General features: G+C 26.8%; 2 protein-coding genes across 2 annotated transcripts in view; one reads left to right on the forward strand and one right to left on the reverse strand.

The window, feature by feature from the left end:
* LOC101235711 (nuclear cap-binding protein subunit 1) overlaps positions 1-18,104 on the forward strand; it is a 151,597-nt gene that overhangs the window by 124,434 nt on the left and 9,059 nt on the right. Inside the window, exons 23-27 of the mRNA XM_065816367.1 lie at positions 12,315-12,418; positions 12,511-12,571; positions 12,642-12,707; positions 12,980-13,129; positions 13,203-13,316. Of these exons, the coding sequence (XP_065672439.1) occupies positions 12,315-12,418; positions 12,511-12,571; positions 12,642-12,707; positions 12,980-13,129; positions 13,203-13,316 (495 nt within the window). The remainder of the gene's footprint in view (positions 1-12,314; positions 12,419-12,510; positions 12,572-12,641; positions 12,708-12,979; positions 13,130-13,202; positions 13,317-18,104) is intronic.
* Positions 2,914-5,363, reverse strand: LOC136090366 (uncharacterized). Its single transcript, XM_065816957.1, has 5 exons — positions 4,551-5,363; positions 4,340-4,444; positions 4,049-4,169; positions 3,759-3,913; positions 2,914-3,504 (listed from the first exon to the last, which is right to left on the reverse strand). The coding sequence occupies exons 1-5, from the start codon at positions 5,361-5,363 to the stop codon at positions 2,914-2,916; spliced, it is 1,785 nt and encodes a 594-aa protein (XP_065673029.1).

Genomic DNA, 18,104 nt, shown 5'->3' on the forward strand with positions numbered 1-18,104 from the left:
CATTAAATGTCAGTACTAAAGTTGTTAAGTTGAGTTTAAATTAGTATAATATAAGAAAACTTTCAAAACATTTCTAATAATAAAAAGTCTTTTTGCATGAACTGTTTTGTTTTGAATTTTTATATTTGTGTTATTGTATTTTAAGAAAATTGGCAAAACTAAAAAACACAATAAATACTTTTCTTATCCAATGTGAAGGATTTGAACCTTTAATGTCTGTCACCATACCGCTCAGAGAACATCGCACTTTATAACTGAGCTATTAGTGCTCATGCTAAGGTATTAAAATAAGTAATTTTTATATTTATTTAAATATAAGTATTTTCCATTGAAATTTTGTTTCAGAAAAGCTGCTACAAAAAAAGTCTGTAGCTACAAGAAAAGTTCAACAGATAGAGTTTGCTTATTTGACATACCTAGCTCCTTGTGACCCATTTTCTAGATCTTTTTTTACTTTGTAAATAATTATAGTCTTAATAGGAGAGTTGAAATTCTATAGCTTTAAATTTAAAAATTATTAAACGAACTATTTTTTCTACCGTTAACTAAAAAATATTAAAGTAGATAAGGAATTAGTATAGAAGTCATTGGTGTGGAATAGACTTACCGAACAGCTTGTATTGTTATATTATCTAATATTATAATTAATGTAACCTCGTAATTTTAAGGGCACATTACATGACAAAGACATGATAAAAATAGAATTTTTGTTAAACTGACATTATAAATATATATATATATATATATATATATATATATATATATATATATATATATATATATATACACACACACATATAAATATACATATATATACATACACACAGCCAACTTGCATAGTATTTACCTATTTGTTACTGGAATATTGATTTGAGATTCAGATTTTAGGTCTTACATAAAAGCTTATATTTTTGATATGCTGTTGATGATCAATCTCTACCCTACATTGCAAAGTTAACAAGGCAACTTTTTATTAGGGTCTCTGAAAGATCATTTTTAAAGGTGTTGTGACCCTCAGGAACTAGTTAAGGACACATAATCATTTTCAATCAGTTTTCTTTTTAGCGTGGAGTGTGTATATATATATATATATATATATATATATATATATATATATATATATATATATATATATATATATATAAATATATATATATATATATATTATATATATATATATATATATATATATATATATATCTATATATATAAATATAAATATATCGAGCCTTCACAGGAAAGGCATACGGTTGCATGCCTCATATAACCATGCACATAGTTTTTGTTTTGACAACTTGGCCATGGTACTTTGCATGTTTTAAATAAGCACGTATAAAAAATGCACAGATTGAACAAATGTAAACTTTAAAAATGTAAAATTAAAAATTAACAAAATATAAACTGGAAAGAGAAATAAAAAACTAAAAAAAAAAGTAAAAAACTAAATTTAAAAAATTAAAATCTTAACAAATGTTAATGAATAAAAATAAAAGTATAAATTAATATGATTTTATTTTAATTTGAAATAAAAATTTAATTTGAAATAAAAACATATTAATTACGAAGAATTTGGAAAAAGTTAAAATTATTTAATCTAAGCTTAATTAATTAACTTAATTATTTAAAAATTTGAAACTTTAATATTTTCTAATGTCTACAAAGAAAATAAAACATTAAAAGAAAAATTACCATTAGTAAGATTAGAATCCTTGACCAATGTTGATATGACAGTTGTAAATTACACAATTAATCAACCTGTGCGCTGCAACAACAACATGGCGATAAAAGAAAAATTATTAGCTTTAAACTATTAATTAAAACGCTTTAAATTAAAAAATAAAATTAAAATTAGTTAAATAAAAAGAGTAAATAAAATTAATTATATTTACTCAACTAGTAAAAACATTATAAAAGAGAGAAGATTAGAATATTGTTTTAGTTAAGTTTTTATTTCATTAAGAACTCATTTCATTTCTTAGTAATTGTCTCCCATCAGTCAAGTCAAGTTCTTTTTGCACATTTTTGTAATGATTTTTAAGACATTATGGACTTACTTAAACTTACTTAAACCTCAAATGAAAAGTACAAACTCATTTTTCTTTATAACTAATAAAGAATTTTGAGAATGAAGAACACACGATGAAAAATTGTTAACAAGAACAAACAGAAAATTGTTAAAAGGAGATCAAGTGATTAAAGCAACAGTTACTATATGATCAAATACAAGATATACAAGATGTGATGTATACAAGAAAACAGTAACCCCCCTTACCCAAACTCTTGGTTGATGTAACAACACTTCCATGCATGTTCTTCATACAATCACTTCTGATGAGTGTTTATGATGAAACAGTGTAAAATGAAAAAACTTAAGTAAGTGATTTTTTATTATTTTATTCTTTTAAGAACATTCAGGGCTTTAATTTGTAGAATACATTTAAAATTATTTGTGTGTATATTAGACTGCTTCATTTTGGGGTCATGAAAAAATTTAAAGTACCATGGAGTCTTATCTGCTGCGCAGACCCCTATTTTATTAATAGAATTTTTTTTTTTTTTCAATTTTGACCATTTTTAGGGGTTGCTCAAGTGCCCCAATTGCCTGAATTTAGACCTTTTTAAGCCTATTTTTGGCATATTTGCGCAAGTTCTAAAACTCAAAATAATTAAATTTTTTTTCTTTCCAGAGTTTCTTCTAAGTTAGAAAAAACAAATAAAAATGCATGGTATTTTTATTTATCTGAAATATTTCATGCAAATCTATTTATAAAATCCCAAATTTAGTGCAATTTTTTCCAATTTTTACGCAACGTAATAACTTTGTTGATATGTAAAGTCATAAAATGTCTAGCGATTTGATTTTATATATTTCTTAATAATAGTGTTATTTTTTACAAATATTATGCAATATTTTTATATTGTTTTTTTGTTTTTCTTGGAGGTTTTTCTTTTTCCAACATACTTCCTTTTGTAATTGTGCATGAATAAAAGTGAATCTTGTCTTTTTTCTTCCTTTCTGGCAATATCAATGTTGTCCTTTATGAGTTTAACAGTTCTTTCAGAGCAATCATTAACAACTGCAAGATTAAAAATAGCATCTTTAAATTTTAAGTAGAAATCGTTACAAGTCCAATACTCTGGCGGGGTTTTCATCCATTGACAGTCACTTTTACTCTGCCCTATCATAAGGAACAAAAGCCACGAATTTTCTGTGACCAATTCAACTAAGCTTGGTGGCTTCGGTCCACTGAAGTCTAAAGAATTGAGGACCTCCATGTTAGCTTTTATTCGGGCTAACGAATATTTATCTAAGCTACGAAGTTCAAAGCTGTATAATTTTTGAGCAATTTCACCTCTTTCTTCACAGTTTTCATCAGCTAAGGCAAGAACAACAAGGTAAGGGTCCAGAAACCATGTGTGCCGTTTGATTGATTCAATGACTGATTCTGCCCCAATCAAATTGTACTCCTTAAACCTATTCATTTGCCAAAGAGCTCTCATATCCTGGATAAACAAAAAACTGTTAAGTAACTAGCTTACCTTAAAAAAATTTATATTTTAGAAACTTTTAATCAAAACTTTTTATTTATAATAGAATCCTTATATATATATATATATATATATATGTATATATATGTATGTATATATATATATATATATATATATATATAAATATATATATATAAATATATATATATATATATACATATATATATATATATATATATATATATCATACTTGTTAACTTGGTACCTACCTGACGAGGAGCCACAGCAGATAGTTCAGCTTTGAGAAACCAGGTAGTATAGAAAACAGCCACAAAAGTTGCCACTTCAGTAATTTCATTTTTCAGTCGATTTGTCAGACTGGGTATTGCATCCATCATAAGCTGGAGCTTTAGGTAGTAGATACCTATAAAAATATACATTTTTATTTTTTTTGAAAAGCTAAATATTTGATCATGTATAACAAATTCATTTTTTTTTGCTATGAAGCTATAATTTTTAACTTTGGACTTTTTCCTATCATAAACCTAAAACTCTCTACCTTTTGCCATAAAACGGGCATGATGAATTGCTCCGGGTGTACGAAACTTGTACTTTTCCTCAGAAAGCACCATAAGTGTAAGCTCTGTCAGCTCAATGTAGTCCTTCCTTGTAGCCCCATCCTAAAAGTTAAACCAGAAGTTTATTGGTATAATGCAATAAACATAGGTATGTATACTTTTGTTTTATAAAGAATAATAGAATTAAACAAGAAAAATCTAGGATATATTACTACTTCATAGTACATATTGTATACATAACTACATATTAAAACATCTAGTCATCGGGCTACCTTTTTCAGAGATCCATGGGTGATAATATTTCTGCAGAACGTTATGCTTTCATGCTTTTGATGACCAAGCCATGTTTCATCTGGAATAGTCAATCTTCTCAACACCTTTTTATTTAAAATGTCAAAAAAAAATCAAAGAGCTCAAAATTGAAGAAATACTAGGGTACAATAATATTTTACAAAAATGTTAACCAATTTTGTAAAACCCTACCTGGTTCTCTACATCAAGATCATTCCATGTTGATTTTAATATTTTAAACAGCATATTATCTGGTCCAGAAGTAGCACTACTTGGATAATTTTTCCAGAAATGTGTTATGTGTAGCTCGTTTATATGATGTCGGCATGCAATAGATAAAACTGGTCGCTGAAAAACTTCATTTACCAGTAAAGAAACAGCTCCATTTTTGTTTCCAGTGTTGATTCTGGTTGTATCAAATGTAACAGCTTGTATACTGTTTGTAAGGTCAAAGCAATTCAAGATATCTCTGATCGCATTTTTTTGATTTTCGCCAGTTCCGGAAGAAATAGCTGGAATTCCCAACAGGTGCGTTTCCATGTTACCGTTTATTAATATTGCTAATCGATCTTTTTCTGATTTTTTCCCATCAGTATATTCATGACATACTTTTCCATCAAAATGGAGTTGAACTAAAATGTTCTTATTATTATTTCTGAAATTTCTCAAATGGTCCTTGATCCTCTTTGATTCATCATAAATGACTTTATCTGCTGCTCTTAATGCTGTAGAGGTTGAACATTTAAATTCATCTATATTTCCACCTGATTTAGCAATTATACTATTAACCATGGCAGTATGCTGCCTATGACTTAATCCTTCTCCAACAGCAGTATCAGCAGTTCTCTTGAGAATATCTTTTGGAAGTAGAACAGTATCTGGTTTTTTGACTTTCTTCTTTAACTCTGGATCTGGATACGGGAAATCATCATTATCTTCATTTTTATCGGATCCATTTGAGCTGAATTCACTCTCTGACATGGTTTCATTCAAACTTGATCTCATTTCAAACTTGGATAAACTCCTGTTAACAGAGGAAATGTACCTTGTGTCTAATCCACCTATTCTTGTTTTTCTATCTCCTAATTGGTCTAATAAAAAAGCAATATCTTCAGTCTTGTCTCGACAACTTCTTTTCTTATCAGCTTTAATGATTGCAACCAGAGTATCGAGCTCAGGTGCAATCCAAAAGATCCTTTTCATCTGAGTTAAAAATTTCCTCCTTTTTTCAATTTCTGATAAAGTTTGTCTTGATTTGTTTTTTTTTAACAGTTTCCAAGTTAGGATCAGCTTCTCTATCTTTTTACTAAAAAATGTGATTTGTAGGTTCTGAACATTTTACAACACATCTATTTCTGTTAATTAATTTATTTAACAGCAGATATTTGTTATATTAATTGTTTTCCTCTAATAATATACAAATAAAACAAAAACAAATACAGTCTGGTACCTACCTAATTGTTTGTAATTGCAAAATCTGAAATCCACCCTTCAACCAAGGTGCAATTAACTTTGAAAGAGTGCAGCATAAAGACTTTTCATTATGGCATCTGATTTCAAAGTGTTTTGTCAACGGACAGTGGATAATTCTACTTTCTTTTTGTTTTGGATGCTTCTCCTTTAAATGCAAGAAGTATTGCAAAACCTCTTGCTCTGTAGAAAATTTGTCTTTTGGTAAGGATGACCTGGATTCCCCAACCAAAAAATTTACTTTTTTCTTACTTTTTCCCGACATGAATAAAACTGTAGTAAATAGCTCTAATAAGCATATGAAGTAAGTGTATCATGAAAGTTATCAATAATTATTTCCCGCGTTTTTAAATGGAAATTAAATATCGTCTTTGCTAAAAAGTAATTCGCATAACGTGTTTAAGCAAGTACGCTAAAGTATTAAAGTAAATGCAAAGCGTAAAAATTGGTAAAAATCCGCATAACTATGCAATTTTTTAGTTAGGTTTAGACAAAATATTTTAAGCAAATTAAATTACCATGCATTTTTTTTTTTTCTATTAACTTAGAAGAAACTCTGGAAAGAAAAAAAATAGAATTATTTTGAGTTTTAGAACCCGCTCAAACGTGTTGAAAATAAGCTTAAAAAAGGGTAAATAAGTCTAAAATTAGACCATTAGGGCACTTGAGCAACCCCTAAAAGTGGTTAAAACTCAAAAAAATAAAAATAGTTAAAACTCCATGGTACTTTAAATTTTTTCATGACCCCAAAATGAAGCAGTCTAGTGTATATATATATATATATATATATATATATATATATATATTATATTATATATATATATATATATATATATATATATATATATATATATATATATATATATATATATATATATATATATATATATACAGGGTTGTTATCTGTCAAATATGTCTGAGACATATTTTCTGCTGACATAAAATATGTCCTACATATTTTCTATCGACATATTTTGATGTCTGAATTATTTTCTGCTGACATAAAATATGTCAGACATATTTTCTGTCGACATATTTTGACAATTTTATGTCTGAATTATTTTCTGCTGACATAAAATATGTCAGACATATTTTCTATCGACATATTTTGACATAATTTTATATCTGAATTATTTGCTGTTTGATATTCTTGAAGAAAAAATCAATCTAACAAATTTATTGCGCATTTCAACTTAATTTACAGAGTTAAGTGAAAATAGTTTAACAAATTTGTTGCTTTTTTGCAATCAATTATGCTTCTTAAAACTTTTACTTTAAACCCTATAAGCAAACATCATTTGTTTCATAAAGGTCTTTTTCTGCCCTTTTTAGTGATGTATCATTTGATAGTATTGACTAATATTGGCATTTATTGACTTATTTATTGATTATGACTTGTTTATTGATTATGACTAATATTGACATTGATAGTATTGACTAATATTGACATTTGATAGTATTGACTAATATTGACTAGTATTGAGGCATCATTTGATAGTATTTGATAGTATTGATTAGTATTAGCGCTTTCCCTTATTAGAATGTAAAAACCATCTCAAGCTGAGTTTTTATTACTGAAAGTGGTTTTTATTAGTATGACAAAACTTAAAATTATTTCTTTGATTAGAATAATAATACAAAAAAAACTTTTTCAGTTATTTTTAATTACTAGTTGATCCTGAAAAAGATCTCATTATGAAAAATTGACTTCAAAAGATTCTATGAAAAAAACAGTTCACAGAATTTCAAAAAATTCGTGCCAAATTAAATTCATTTAAGCTGAAGAATTTGAAATATTTCACAAAAGTTATATTCAGCTCATTAAATTCATATTAAAAAGACTAACCGGTAAAAATTTATAACTAGTTACGAATAATATACTTTTAGTTATAATAGTTATGATTTATTTAACAACAAAATAATTGACAATTGCATTATAACAGCATAATTAACTGCCATAAACTTGCATAAAATGTTTTGAGTGAAATATATATTGGAATAATTATTTTTTTCGTTTTCCCTTACGATTTAAAGTCAAAAATGGAGAATAATTTATTGAATGAATCAACTATTAGTTAAAAATAACTAAAAATGTTTTTTTTTAAAATATTATTTTAATCAAGAGAATAATTTTAAGTTTAGTCATATTAATAAAAACCATTTTCAGTAATAAAAACTCTGCTTGTGATGGTTTTTACATTCTAATAAGGGAAATCGTCAATACTAATCCATACTAATCAATACTATCAAATACTATCAAATATTATCAAATGATGCATCAATACTAGTCGATACTCTCAAATGATACATCGCTAAAAATACTTTGTCAATAGTATTGACAAAGTATTTTTAGCGATGTATCATTTGATAGTATTGACTCAATACTATCAAATGATACATCGCTAAAAAGGGCAGAAAAAGACCTTTATGAAACAAAAGATATTTGCTTATAGGATTTAAAATAAAAGTTTTATGAAGCATAACACAGGTCAACAAAAACAAAATTTTTTTCTGGTGCCAAGAAAACAATTTGTTTTTTATGTAGGATTTCTTATTTTGATTTCAAATATGCAACTCATTTTTTACCATCGCGTCAAATTGTAAAGGGTTCAAATCTTTAGAATTTGGGGAAAAGTCCCTAACGTTGTCGAAAAAAAAGTTCTTCAAAAGTATGTCAACCTGAGTCTCAAAAGAAGCGTATTTTCATAGAGATTTTAAAGATGTTATTCGTTTGTAATAAAAATAAGTATTTTTTGTATTATTGCTGAAAAACATTTTGTTGACATTTTTTTAAGAGCCTTTAGCTTTTTTAAGAGCCTTTAGCTTTAAGAGCCTTTAGCATTTTTTCAAATAATTTTTTTGCCAAAAAATTTTAAGGAGAAATTTTTATGTTTTCTAAAATCTCTATACTCTCTTTTAAAATACGCTTTTTTTGAGACCCAAGTTGACATACTTTTGAACAACTTTTTTTTTGACAATATTAGGGACTTTACCCCAAATATTTAAGATCTGAACCCAAATATCTTTTGAACAACTTTTTTTTTGACAATATTAGGGACTTTACTTGACGTGATGGTAAAAAATGAGTTGCATATTTGAAATCAAAATGTGAAATGCAATCCAAAAAATTAATTGTTTGCTCGGCACCAGAAAAAATTTTTTTTTTGTTGACCTTCAATTATAATTGATTGCAAAAAAGCAACAAATTTGTTAAACTATTTTTACTTAACTCTGTAAATTAAGTTGAAATGCGCAATAAATTTGTTAGATTGATTTTTTCTTCAAGAATATCAAACAGCAAATAATTCAGATATAAAATTATGTCAAAATATGTCGACAGAAAATATGTCTGACATATTTTATGTCAGCAGAAAATAATTCAGACATAAAATTATGTCAAAATATGTCGATAGAAAATATGTCTGACATATTTTATGTCAGCAGAAAATCATTCAGACATAAAATTATGTCAAAATATGTCGACAGAAAATATGTCTGACATATTTTATGTCAGCAGAAAATAATTCAGACATAAAATTATGTCAAAATATGTCGACAGAAAATATGTCTGACATATTTTATGTCAGCAGAAAATAATTCAGACATAAAATTATGTCAAAATATGTCGACAGAAAATATGTCTGACATATTTTATTTCAGCAGAAAATAATTCAGACATAAAAATATGTCAAAATATGTCAATAGAAAATGTCTGACATATTTTATGTCAGCAGAAAATAATTCAGTCATAAAAATATGTCAAAATATGTCGATAGAAAATATGTTTGACATATTTTATGTCAACAGAAAATAATTCAGACATAAAGTTATGTCAAAATATGTCAATCGAAAATATGTGGAACATATTTTATGTCGGCAGAAAATATGTCTGAAAATATGTCGACAGATCTGCCAGACATATTATGTCGTAACAACTCTGTATATATATATATATATATATATATATATATATATATATATATATATATATATATATATATATATATATATATATATATATATATATATATATATTTAAATATATATATATATATATATTTATATATATATATATATATATATATATATATATATATATATATATCAAACCTTTTAAGAAAAGGAGTGCGGTCGCACTCCTTATATGACCACGCATACAATTTTTTTTTTGACAACTTGGGGACGGTTTTTTGTATATATTGATAATTTGTGTGTTTTAAAAAAAGGGCTTGAAAAAACCAATATAATTTAAAAAGAAAATTAAAAATAAACAAAGCATAAACTAACTTAAAAATGGTAAAATAAATAAAGAAAAAACCAGAGAAAATACAAGCCTAAAAGTAATACATTTTTTAATATAAAGCACTTCAATTAATAAATCAAACACAACTAATATAAGGTATTTTAATTATCTTTAATATCTTAAAAATCATTACAAAAATGTGCAAAAAGAACTTGACTTGACTAACGAGAGACAATTACTAAAAAATGAAATGAGTTCTTAATGAAATAAAAACTTAACTAAAACAATATTCTAATCTTCTCTCTTTTATAATTTTTTAATAAAATTAAGTGACACTATTTTATATAAAATAACAACTTACTATTAATGATACTTTAATATGGAAACAAACTTTTTTCAATTTATTAAAGAGTATAATATAAATTGTTGTTTATGTATTTATGCTTTATTTCAACAAGATCCTAATAAAATTATTATTAGTTGAATTGTATAATAATTAAACAAGTAAATATTTTTTTATAACCATTTCATGTTTAGTTTGTAACTTCATGTTTAGTTAGCAAAGTTTAAAATATTTGAAATAATTTTTATAAAGTAAGATGAACAAAAGAATTTAATTGTTGAGTTACTTAAAAAATATTATAACAATCTTTTTTTTAGCTATGACTTATCTATTTAAAGCAATTTCGCAATGCATCAGACCCTTGAATCAGCAGTCTATAACTGCTTCACAATACCTCTGATAAATTTTGATTTATAGGATTTACCGCTTTTATAAAGTCTTTTGTTTGTTCAATAGTGTTAAAGTATTATTTAAACTATACACCTTAGTGGCCGAAGTGGTTAGCTCACAGCGTTTTTGAAGTGCATAAAGATATCATATACTATAACAAACAAAACGAAGAGAATTTTTTAAAAAGCTTAACATTTTTAAAAACATTAAAAGACCGGGAGATATTTATTGCCCTAGTGTCATGATACTTGTGTTATTAATGTGCTCAACTAATTAGCTAATAATTCTGCCTGTTTAACGCACATTAAAGACAGAAATTTCATTCTTGTGGGAAAAAAGATTTTAAATTCAAACTTTTATTTTCTTCCCAATTACAGGGCGAGTGTGCTAATAAGCTGCAGATAGTCTGAAATAAAATTTTAGTTTAAAACTAAAAAAACATAAAAAATCAATTTCTGGAGTAGCAGGATGGGCTTCATCCTGCTACTCCAGAAAGTGCTGCTGTAGAGGCAAAAAAAAGAAAGAAAAAAAAAAGGCCGTAGCTAGAAAAAACTTTAAAACTTTATTTTAACAAATAAAATTATTTTTTTTTATATTTATTTTTTTATCTATGAAATTATTTATGCTTAATGTTTACGTATTCAATTAGGTAAATGTGCGCATCAAACGCACTGAAGAGACAATTTTCTTTCTTAAAGTAGGAGGTAGTTTATTTCAGAATTTTTCTTTAAAAATAAATAAATGGGGAAAGGGTTTTAATAAGCTCTTTATGTATGCTAAAAAGGTGCATATGTTAAATTGTTTTTGCTCATAAAACAATTTTTTTGAATGAATTATTTTTCCATCATTTACTAAAAAATATTGAAGTAAATAAATAATAAGCATAGAAATGATCGGTGTTGAATAGATAAGTATAAATAGTCAGTGTTGAATAAAATCAAATTTATTTACTTCAATAAAAATATTGAAGTAAATAAATAATAAGCATAGAAATGATCGGTGTTGAATAGATAAGTATAAATAGTGTTGAAAAGACCTTTGTTTATAGATCCAGGTAGCTAGGAGAAAGATATATGCAAAAAGTATAGAAAAAGTTTGTGTGGAATAGACCTATAAAGATCTTTATTTTTACAGGGTATATTCTGATTTTTGAGTTTTTTAATAATTCAATAAATCAAGTATTTTCAAGTAGAAATTTTAATTTTAAAAAGTTTAAAAATTTTTGTTTAAGTTTCCTTCAGATTATATATAACTCAATTAATTTTACACACTATATATCCAAATAATCTGAGTTCACTATACTATATAAGGGCATGGATTATATCAAAGTCCACTGAGTACGCTATATACCAAAATGCACTAAACATACTATATACAATATACATACTATATACAATATACATACTATATACAATATACATACAACATACTAAATACAAAAATGCAAATACACAACACATCAAAATAATGATAGTATTAATTATTTTTAATGTTTTAATTTTCATTGTAGATGGTTCTTATTGTCATTGATAAAATGGTAAAAATTCAATATATTCAGTGCAGCACAGTTATTAATTGGATTTTTTCAAAAGAAATGGAAAATGAATTTATGAGGTTTTGTAAATAATAGTTATATAATAATATTTTTTTGAATTGATTTTTATTTGTTTCATAATAACATTTAATAAATTTAAAATTTTTTTAAGATATACAACCTGGGAGCTGATACACAATACCCTAAAAAAAATGATGAAACATAAATCAAAGGTAATAATTTTCCAAAAGTTTTATTTTCAAATTTACTTCACTGAACTGTAAAAAAAAATTTTAATACCAGGTAAAAAAAGATCTAGAAGATGCACATGAACGTTTGGATGTTCTAATTGATAAAGCTAAACGAGAGGTTTTTATAAAAAAATATATTTATTAATATTTTATTACATCATGTCATAAAAGTGTATTGATTATAAAATTGATGCAATTAGCCGTATTTTTCAAGAATTATTTTGTAATAAAAATTATTGATAAAAAAACCATATTTTTGCGTATAAGTTTATTTCTAAAGGTTTACTTAGACCTATTAATCAGGGGTAACTGTGCACCACTTACACCTGATAATTAGAACTATGTGCCTACACCACAAGTATAATTGTATTTTTATTAAAATTTAATTAGGAGCAAAAACATGGAGAATCTGAGGATGATGAAACATATAATACTTCACCTTCGGAAATAGAACGTCGACAGGAAGAAATCGAAGAATTAACACAAAAAGTTGAGACTGCTAAGAAAGATCAGAAAGAGCTGTTTTTAATAGTTTTTCAAGTATGTATGACTAAATATTTTGGTAGAATTTATTTTTAAATTATTTTGCAATTTTTTTTTTCTGAATTCTTAGCGGTTTACAATGATCATCACAGAACATGTCGCTGAATGTGAGCGAGAAGGCAGGAAAGTTGTGAATTCTTGGTATAGGTATACTTTACAAAGACTGCAAGAAATATTTCTCATGGTACGCATATTTTATGTTTTGTTTTTGTAGTTAAAATTGATTCAAAATCATAAGGAAATCTTGCAAAGAACAATAGAATAATTGTTATGCACTTGGTTTGTAATTACAAACAGTACAATTTAAAGTTTGATAGAAAGTATTCAAAATCTACCAAAGTTTACAAAAGTTCCTGAAAGTCTTAAAAGCCACTGTTAGTAGAAATTAGATAATTTTAAAGCAATAAATACTGAATGTCTCCAATTCTGTTTGTTTTTCTTCTTCGCATATTTTTTCTTTTGAAATCTGGAAGATGGAAGTATGATTAATTTTAATCTCATTCAAAGAAATATAAGTTTTATTTAAGCAAATTATATTTTAAATATTTTCAGTTTCTTCTTAAAAAGGTATACATTTCGAGAAAAAAACAACTAAAATGTTTTAAGAAAATAGTGTTCTTCAACTTGTAATAAATGTTTTATAAAAGCTAGTTGCTATTCTTTTTTCTTGATATTTCACTTTTAAAATAGTTGCAATCAAAGCAATATTTAAAATTTAGATATAAGTGAGTAGGGTTGAAAATTTCCAGAAATTTTCAAAAAAAATTTTATTGCAATAAACTTGTATAGTTTTATAAATTTCTTTGTTTCAAAATATGCTTTTTGTCATCATAGTATTTAGATATTCTTTAAATATTTAATTAAAAATATAAAATAATAAAAGCAGAAAAATAAACATTTTTAATTTAAATTTGTATAATCAAGTCTGTCAATTTAAGAATCATTATTTTAAAAAAAGCAATAAAACCCTCACCCTAACCCTGAAACACAATTGCAAAAAATGTCTAATGTTAATTTAAATAATATTAGATATAATGTATAATATTAGATATAATGTATAAAGTTGCACACTCTACAACTAGTACAGTATATGCTTTCTCTATGCTTTCTTTCTAACTCGACTTCTTCTGACTTTCACTCTACCATCCTTCGTTCTTCTTAAACTCATACACTCTTGTTTCATCAAAGCGGGTCATGATGCTCTTTAGTGAGCTGAACTTGTCATTGCAGGCCTTGGTATGTGGTCTTGATATGGCAATAAGCCGGAGGAAGATAGAGCACAATACCAAAAAAGCAAGAAAACTCTCAAGTTGTTATATGTTACTTTTATGTATATCCCTTTTGTGGAACAACGAAAAGTAGATTTTTTCCAAGTTAGCTTGTCTTTTGAGCTTGTGCATAACATATTTCTAGCTTTTACTTCAGCTACGATGTAAAATATTCACAAAAGATAAAGAATAAAATAATTTTTAGATTAAGAAATTCTTACAAAAGATAGAGAATAAAATAATTTTTAGATTAAGATATTTTATTGTGTATTATTTTTGTAGAGTGTTTTAAAGAAACAAAGATTTTTTATGTGTAAAGATTACATATAAAATTTTAAAAAAGAAAGGAAGATTTTTATGTATAAAGATTGCATTTAAAACATTTATATAAAAAGTACATGTTATAAATGCATTAGCTGTGTTAGATTATAATAACTTATCTAAAAATGACATTAGAAAACACATTTGATCTAAATGTTCAGTAAAATAATAATAAATTTTTTTGCTTGTATGACACTTATAAAGCACACACGCACACACAAATCATCCACTATTGGGGTTGAAAATTATGGTGTACAGTGGTGGCCAAATTATTAGACTAAATGCAATTTTTGATGCATTTGTGAAATTTATTCATAAATAATGCAACATTTTCACTTCAAAACATTACAAAAAATTAGAAAAGTTAAGAAGCGCAATATTTTATTGTAAAAAAGCACAAAATTGAACTGTTTAAGTATAAAAACAATTAAATACAATGCAAAATTAGGACTTGATATTCAAATGCCAAGATGACTTAAAATCCGCATTAATAAAACTAAGTTAAAATTGCAATAAAAATGCAAAAAGTAACAATAGAAAATGAAATAAATTACAATGGCAATGAAAGTTCGAATAGTTGAAACATATCAGTTAATATTTTGTATGGTTTCCCATATTTTTAAACAGTGCCAGGACCCTTAAAGGCATCCCATGAATAAAATTCGGGCAAAGCTTACGGATTTCGTCGTCATGATGCCAGACATTGATCAAAGCCTCGGTCAGTTCCATCTTGTTTTTTGGTTTCATCCCTCCTACTCTTCGTTTGACACACAGGTTCTCAATGGGGTTCATGTCAGGTGAATTACCTGGCCACTGCAGAAGCCTAATGTGGTTGTCAGCTAAGTATTTCTTGACTGTCTTTGCAGTGTGACAAGGTGCTCCATCTTGCATAAAAGTGAACGGTCTCCGTCGACACCATTTGCCAAGTTGAGGCATCAGTTGTGTCTCAAGCACCTTCTTGTATTGAACTTGATTCATGGTGCCTTCAACAATATACAGTTGTCCAGGCCCATGAATAGAGATAACTGACCAGACCATGACATACGTTGGGTGCTTTACTGTCTCTGCAACACAGTCAGGATAAAATTCTTCTCCGGGTCTCCTATGTACATAGGCTGCTTTCTCATCCATGATGTAAAAGGATGATTCATCACTGAAACACACCTGACTCCAATCATTTTCAGTGAAATTCTTGTGTTGCTTTCCCTATGCCAAATGTAACACTTTCATAATTTACATTTATATTTTTTATAAAAGTGTTACATACAACAGTTTTAATAAAAACTGTTGTATGTAACACTTTTATAAAAAATATTGTTATTTTAACTTTTGAGTATAAATCAGCAAAATTAATAGGATAGCATGTTTCCACATTCCAGAGAAACCTTTGCCGCATGACCTGCACTTTGCCGTATACAATGGTTTATGGAAACCATTTATGATGCCAAATGCAATGATTTTATTTTGCTTTACTGAGCGCTTTTTTTGTGATGGCTTGATTTGCACATATGATCCTCCGGAGTGAACTATCAGCCAACAACTCATAATCTAAAGATGGTGTGGAGTAAAAAGGTTTTAGAAAGTTTGAGAATTTTAAATATTTTTCGGAAAAGTTTTGGAAACTTCAAAAAGTTCTAGAAACTTTGGAAAAGTTCTAGGAACTTTAGAAAAGTTCTAGAAAGTTCTAACGTATTTACATTTTATATTTGCTCCCTGTTGTCATAAGCGTCCTAGCCTAAGGGACAGACAGACAGACTGCTCTGCTTTATTATAGATATATTTTAGGGCCCTGTGAATCGATTCGATTTGCAAATCAAGTGTTGCTTTGATTCGAGATTCGATTTGAAAAAAATGAATCGTGTTTTTTTTTGTTGAAAAAGGTTGCCTAAATTTAGATTTCCCCATAGTGCTGATTCGATTTGTGATTCAATTCGATTCATAAATCAAGACCCCCTTTGATCAAAAATAAAGGTTTGCAGGGCCCAGTTTTTTGCGTTATAATTTCAAAAGCAATGGTATATAAAATAAAAACAACTGCATAAATACATTTTCTTATTTTAATCTATATTTGTTAAAAATAGCTTCTTTTTTTTCTGGGAAATATTTGTAGATATTTGTGATGTTGTCTGATTACTAATAGGATATTTTATCGTTGTTCTTCCTTTTGAGATGAGCTAACAAATTGCTGGATTATTCTGATATTACTTATGGCACAATCATTTGTAACATTAAAGTTTTTTGTTAAAAATAAACAAAGTTATTGTAAGATTCAAGATCCTTTAAGTTGCCTTTAGCATGAATGGTATATAAGCAAACCTTAATCTCACTAAATCCAGTTTTATAAAAATAAACCAACTTCCCTCTGTAATCAAATCTTTCAATTGAGTGTTATCATTAAGAACAGCAACCGTTGACTTTTCAAAGTTTCAATTTCAGGCACTTTATGCTGAAGCAAAATTAAGTGTCTGATTTAGTTTGCAAATCAAGACATGAATCAGCAAAAACCGTAATAACTGTTTTAAGAGAAAAGTACCAAGAATGAGCTTGCATACTCTTCAACAGTGCGTTACCTGCCTTTAAGTTTAATTATTTTTGTATAATTTGTGCATTATTGAAACAATCTAAAGTTATTTAAAACAGAATGCTTAGCAACATGAGACTTCAAAAACATGGATGCATGGAAAATTTTCTATTATAGAACACATCTTAGAAATGTTTTCTTTTTGTTGTTCACATGGATCATCAATTACTAGTGATGAAATTTTAAGAACTAGTTGAGATATGGAATCTGCCATTAAACAAGCTGCATGACAGGCTTCCGGTTGATAAATTTTAAAATCTTTTAACTAGTCAGATTTATTAAAATAAAATGCAAGATATTCTACAAGATGTTTGTAATTGTCCCTTGTAAAAGTTGTGTTATTCAAAGAAAACTCTATAAAACTCTTTGCTTCAAAATACAAACTGTATATGCCTGAGTCAAAAGTGAGTGAGACTTAGAAAACCTTTTAAATCTATATTTAGCATCAGGAGCAGAAATTAATAGCAAAGATTTCTCCGATCGCTTCCTAAAGTTGGAATAAAGTTTATTACTTGAGCCTTTGCTTTTAATCTCAGTTAAAGCTTTGTAAACATGTTTAATGTTCAGTTTGTAAATATGATGTCTACACATTAACCAAAGCAGTGGTTTTTTTAACTTTCTTGTTAAAATCATAGTTGTTCCATCCTATCTCCCTGTATTTGTGGCAGTAGTACAAACTACAAAAACTTGGTTGAGCACTTCAAAATACCCCAATTTGCACAACTAAAACCTGATCAAAGTAACACTGGAAAAAATATCACCTACATATATATATATATATATATATATACATACACCTACA

This window comes from Hydra vulgaris, chromosome 13, assembly GCF_038396675.1.
Source record: "Hydra vulgaris chromosome 13, alternate assembly HydraT2T_AEP".
Taxonomy (NCBI): Eukaryota; Metazoa; Cnidaria; class Hydrozoa; order Anthoathecata; family Hydridae; genus Hydra; species Hydra vulgaris.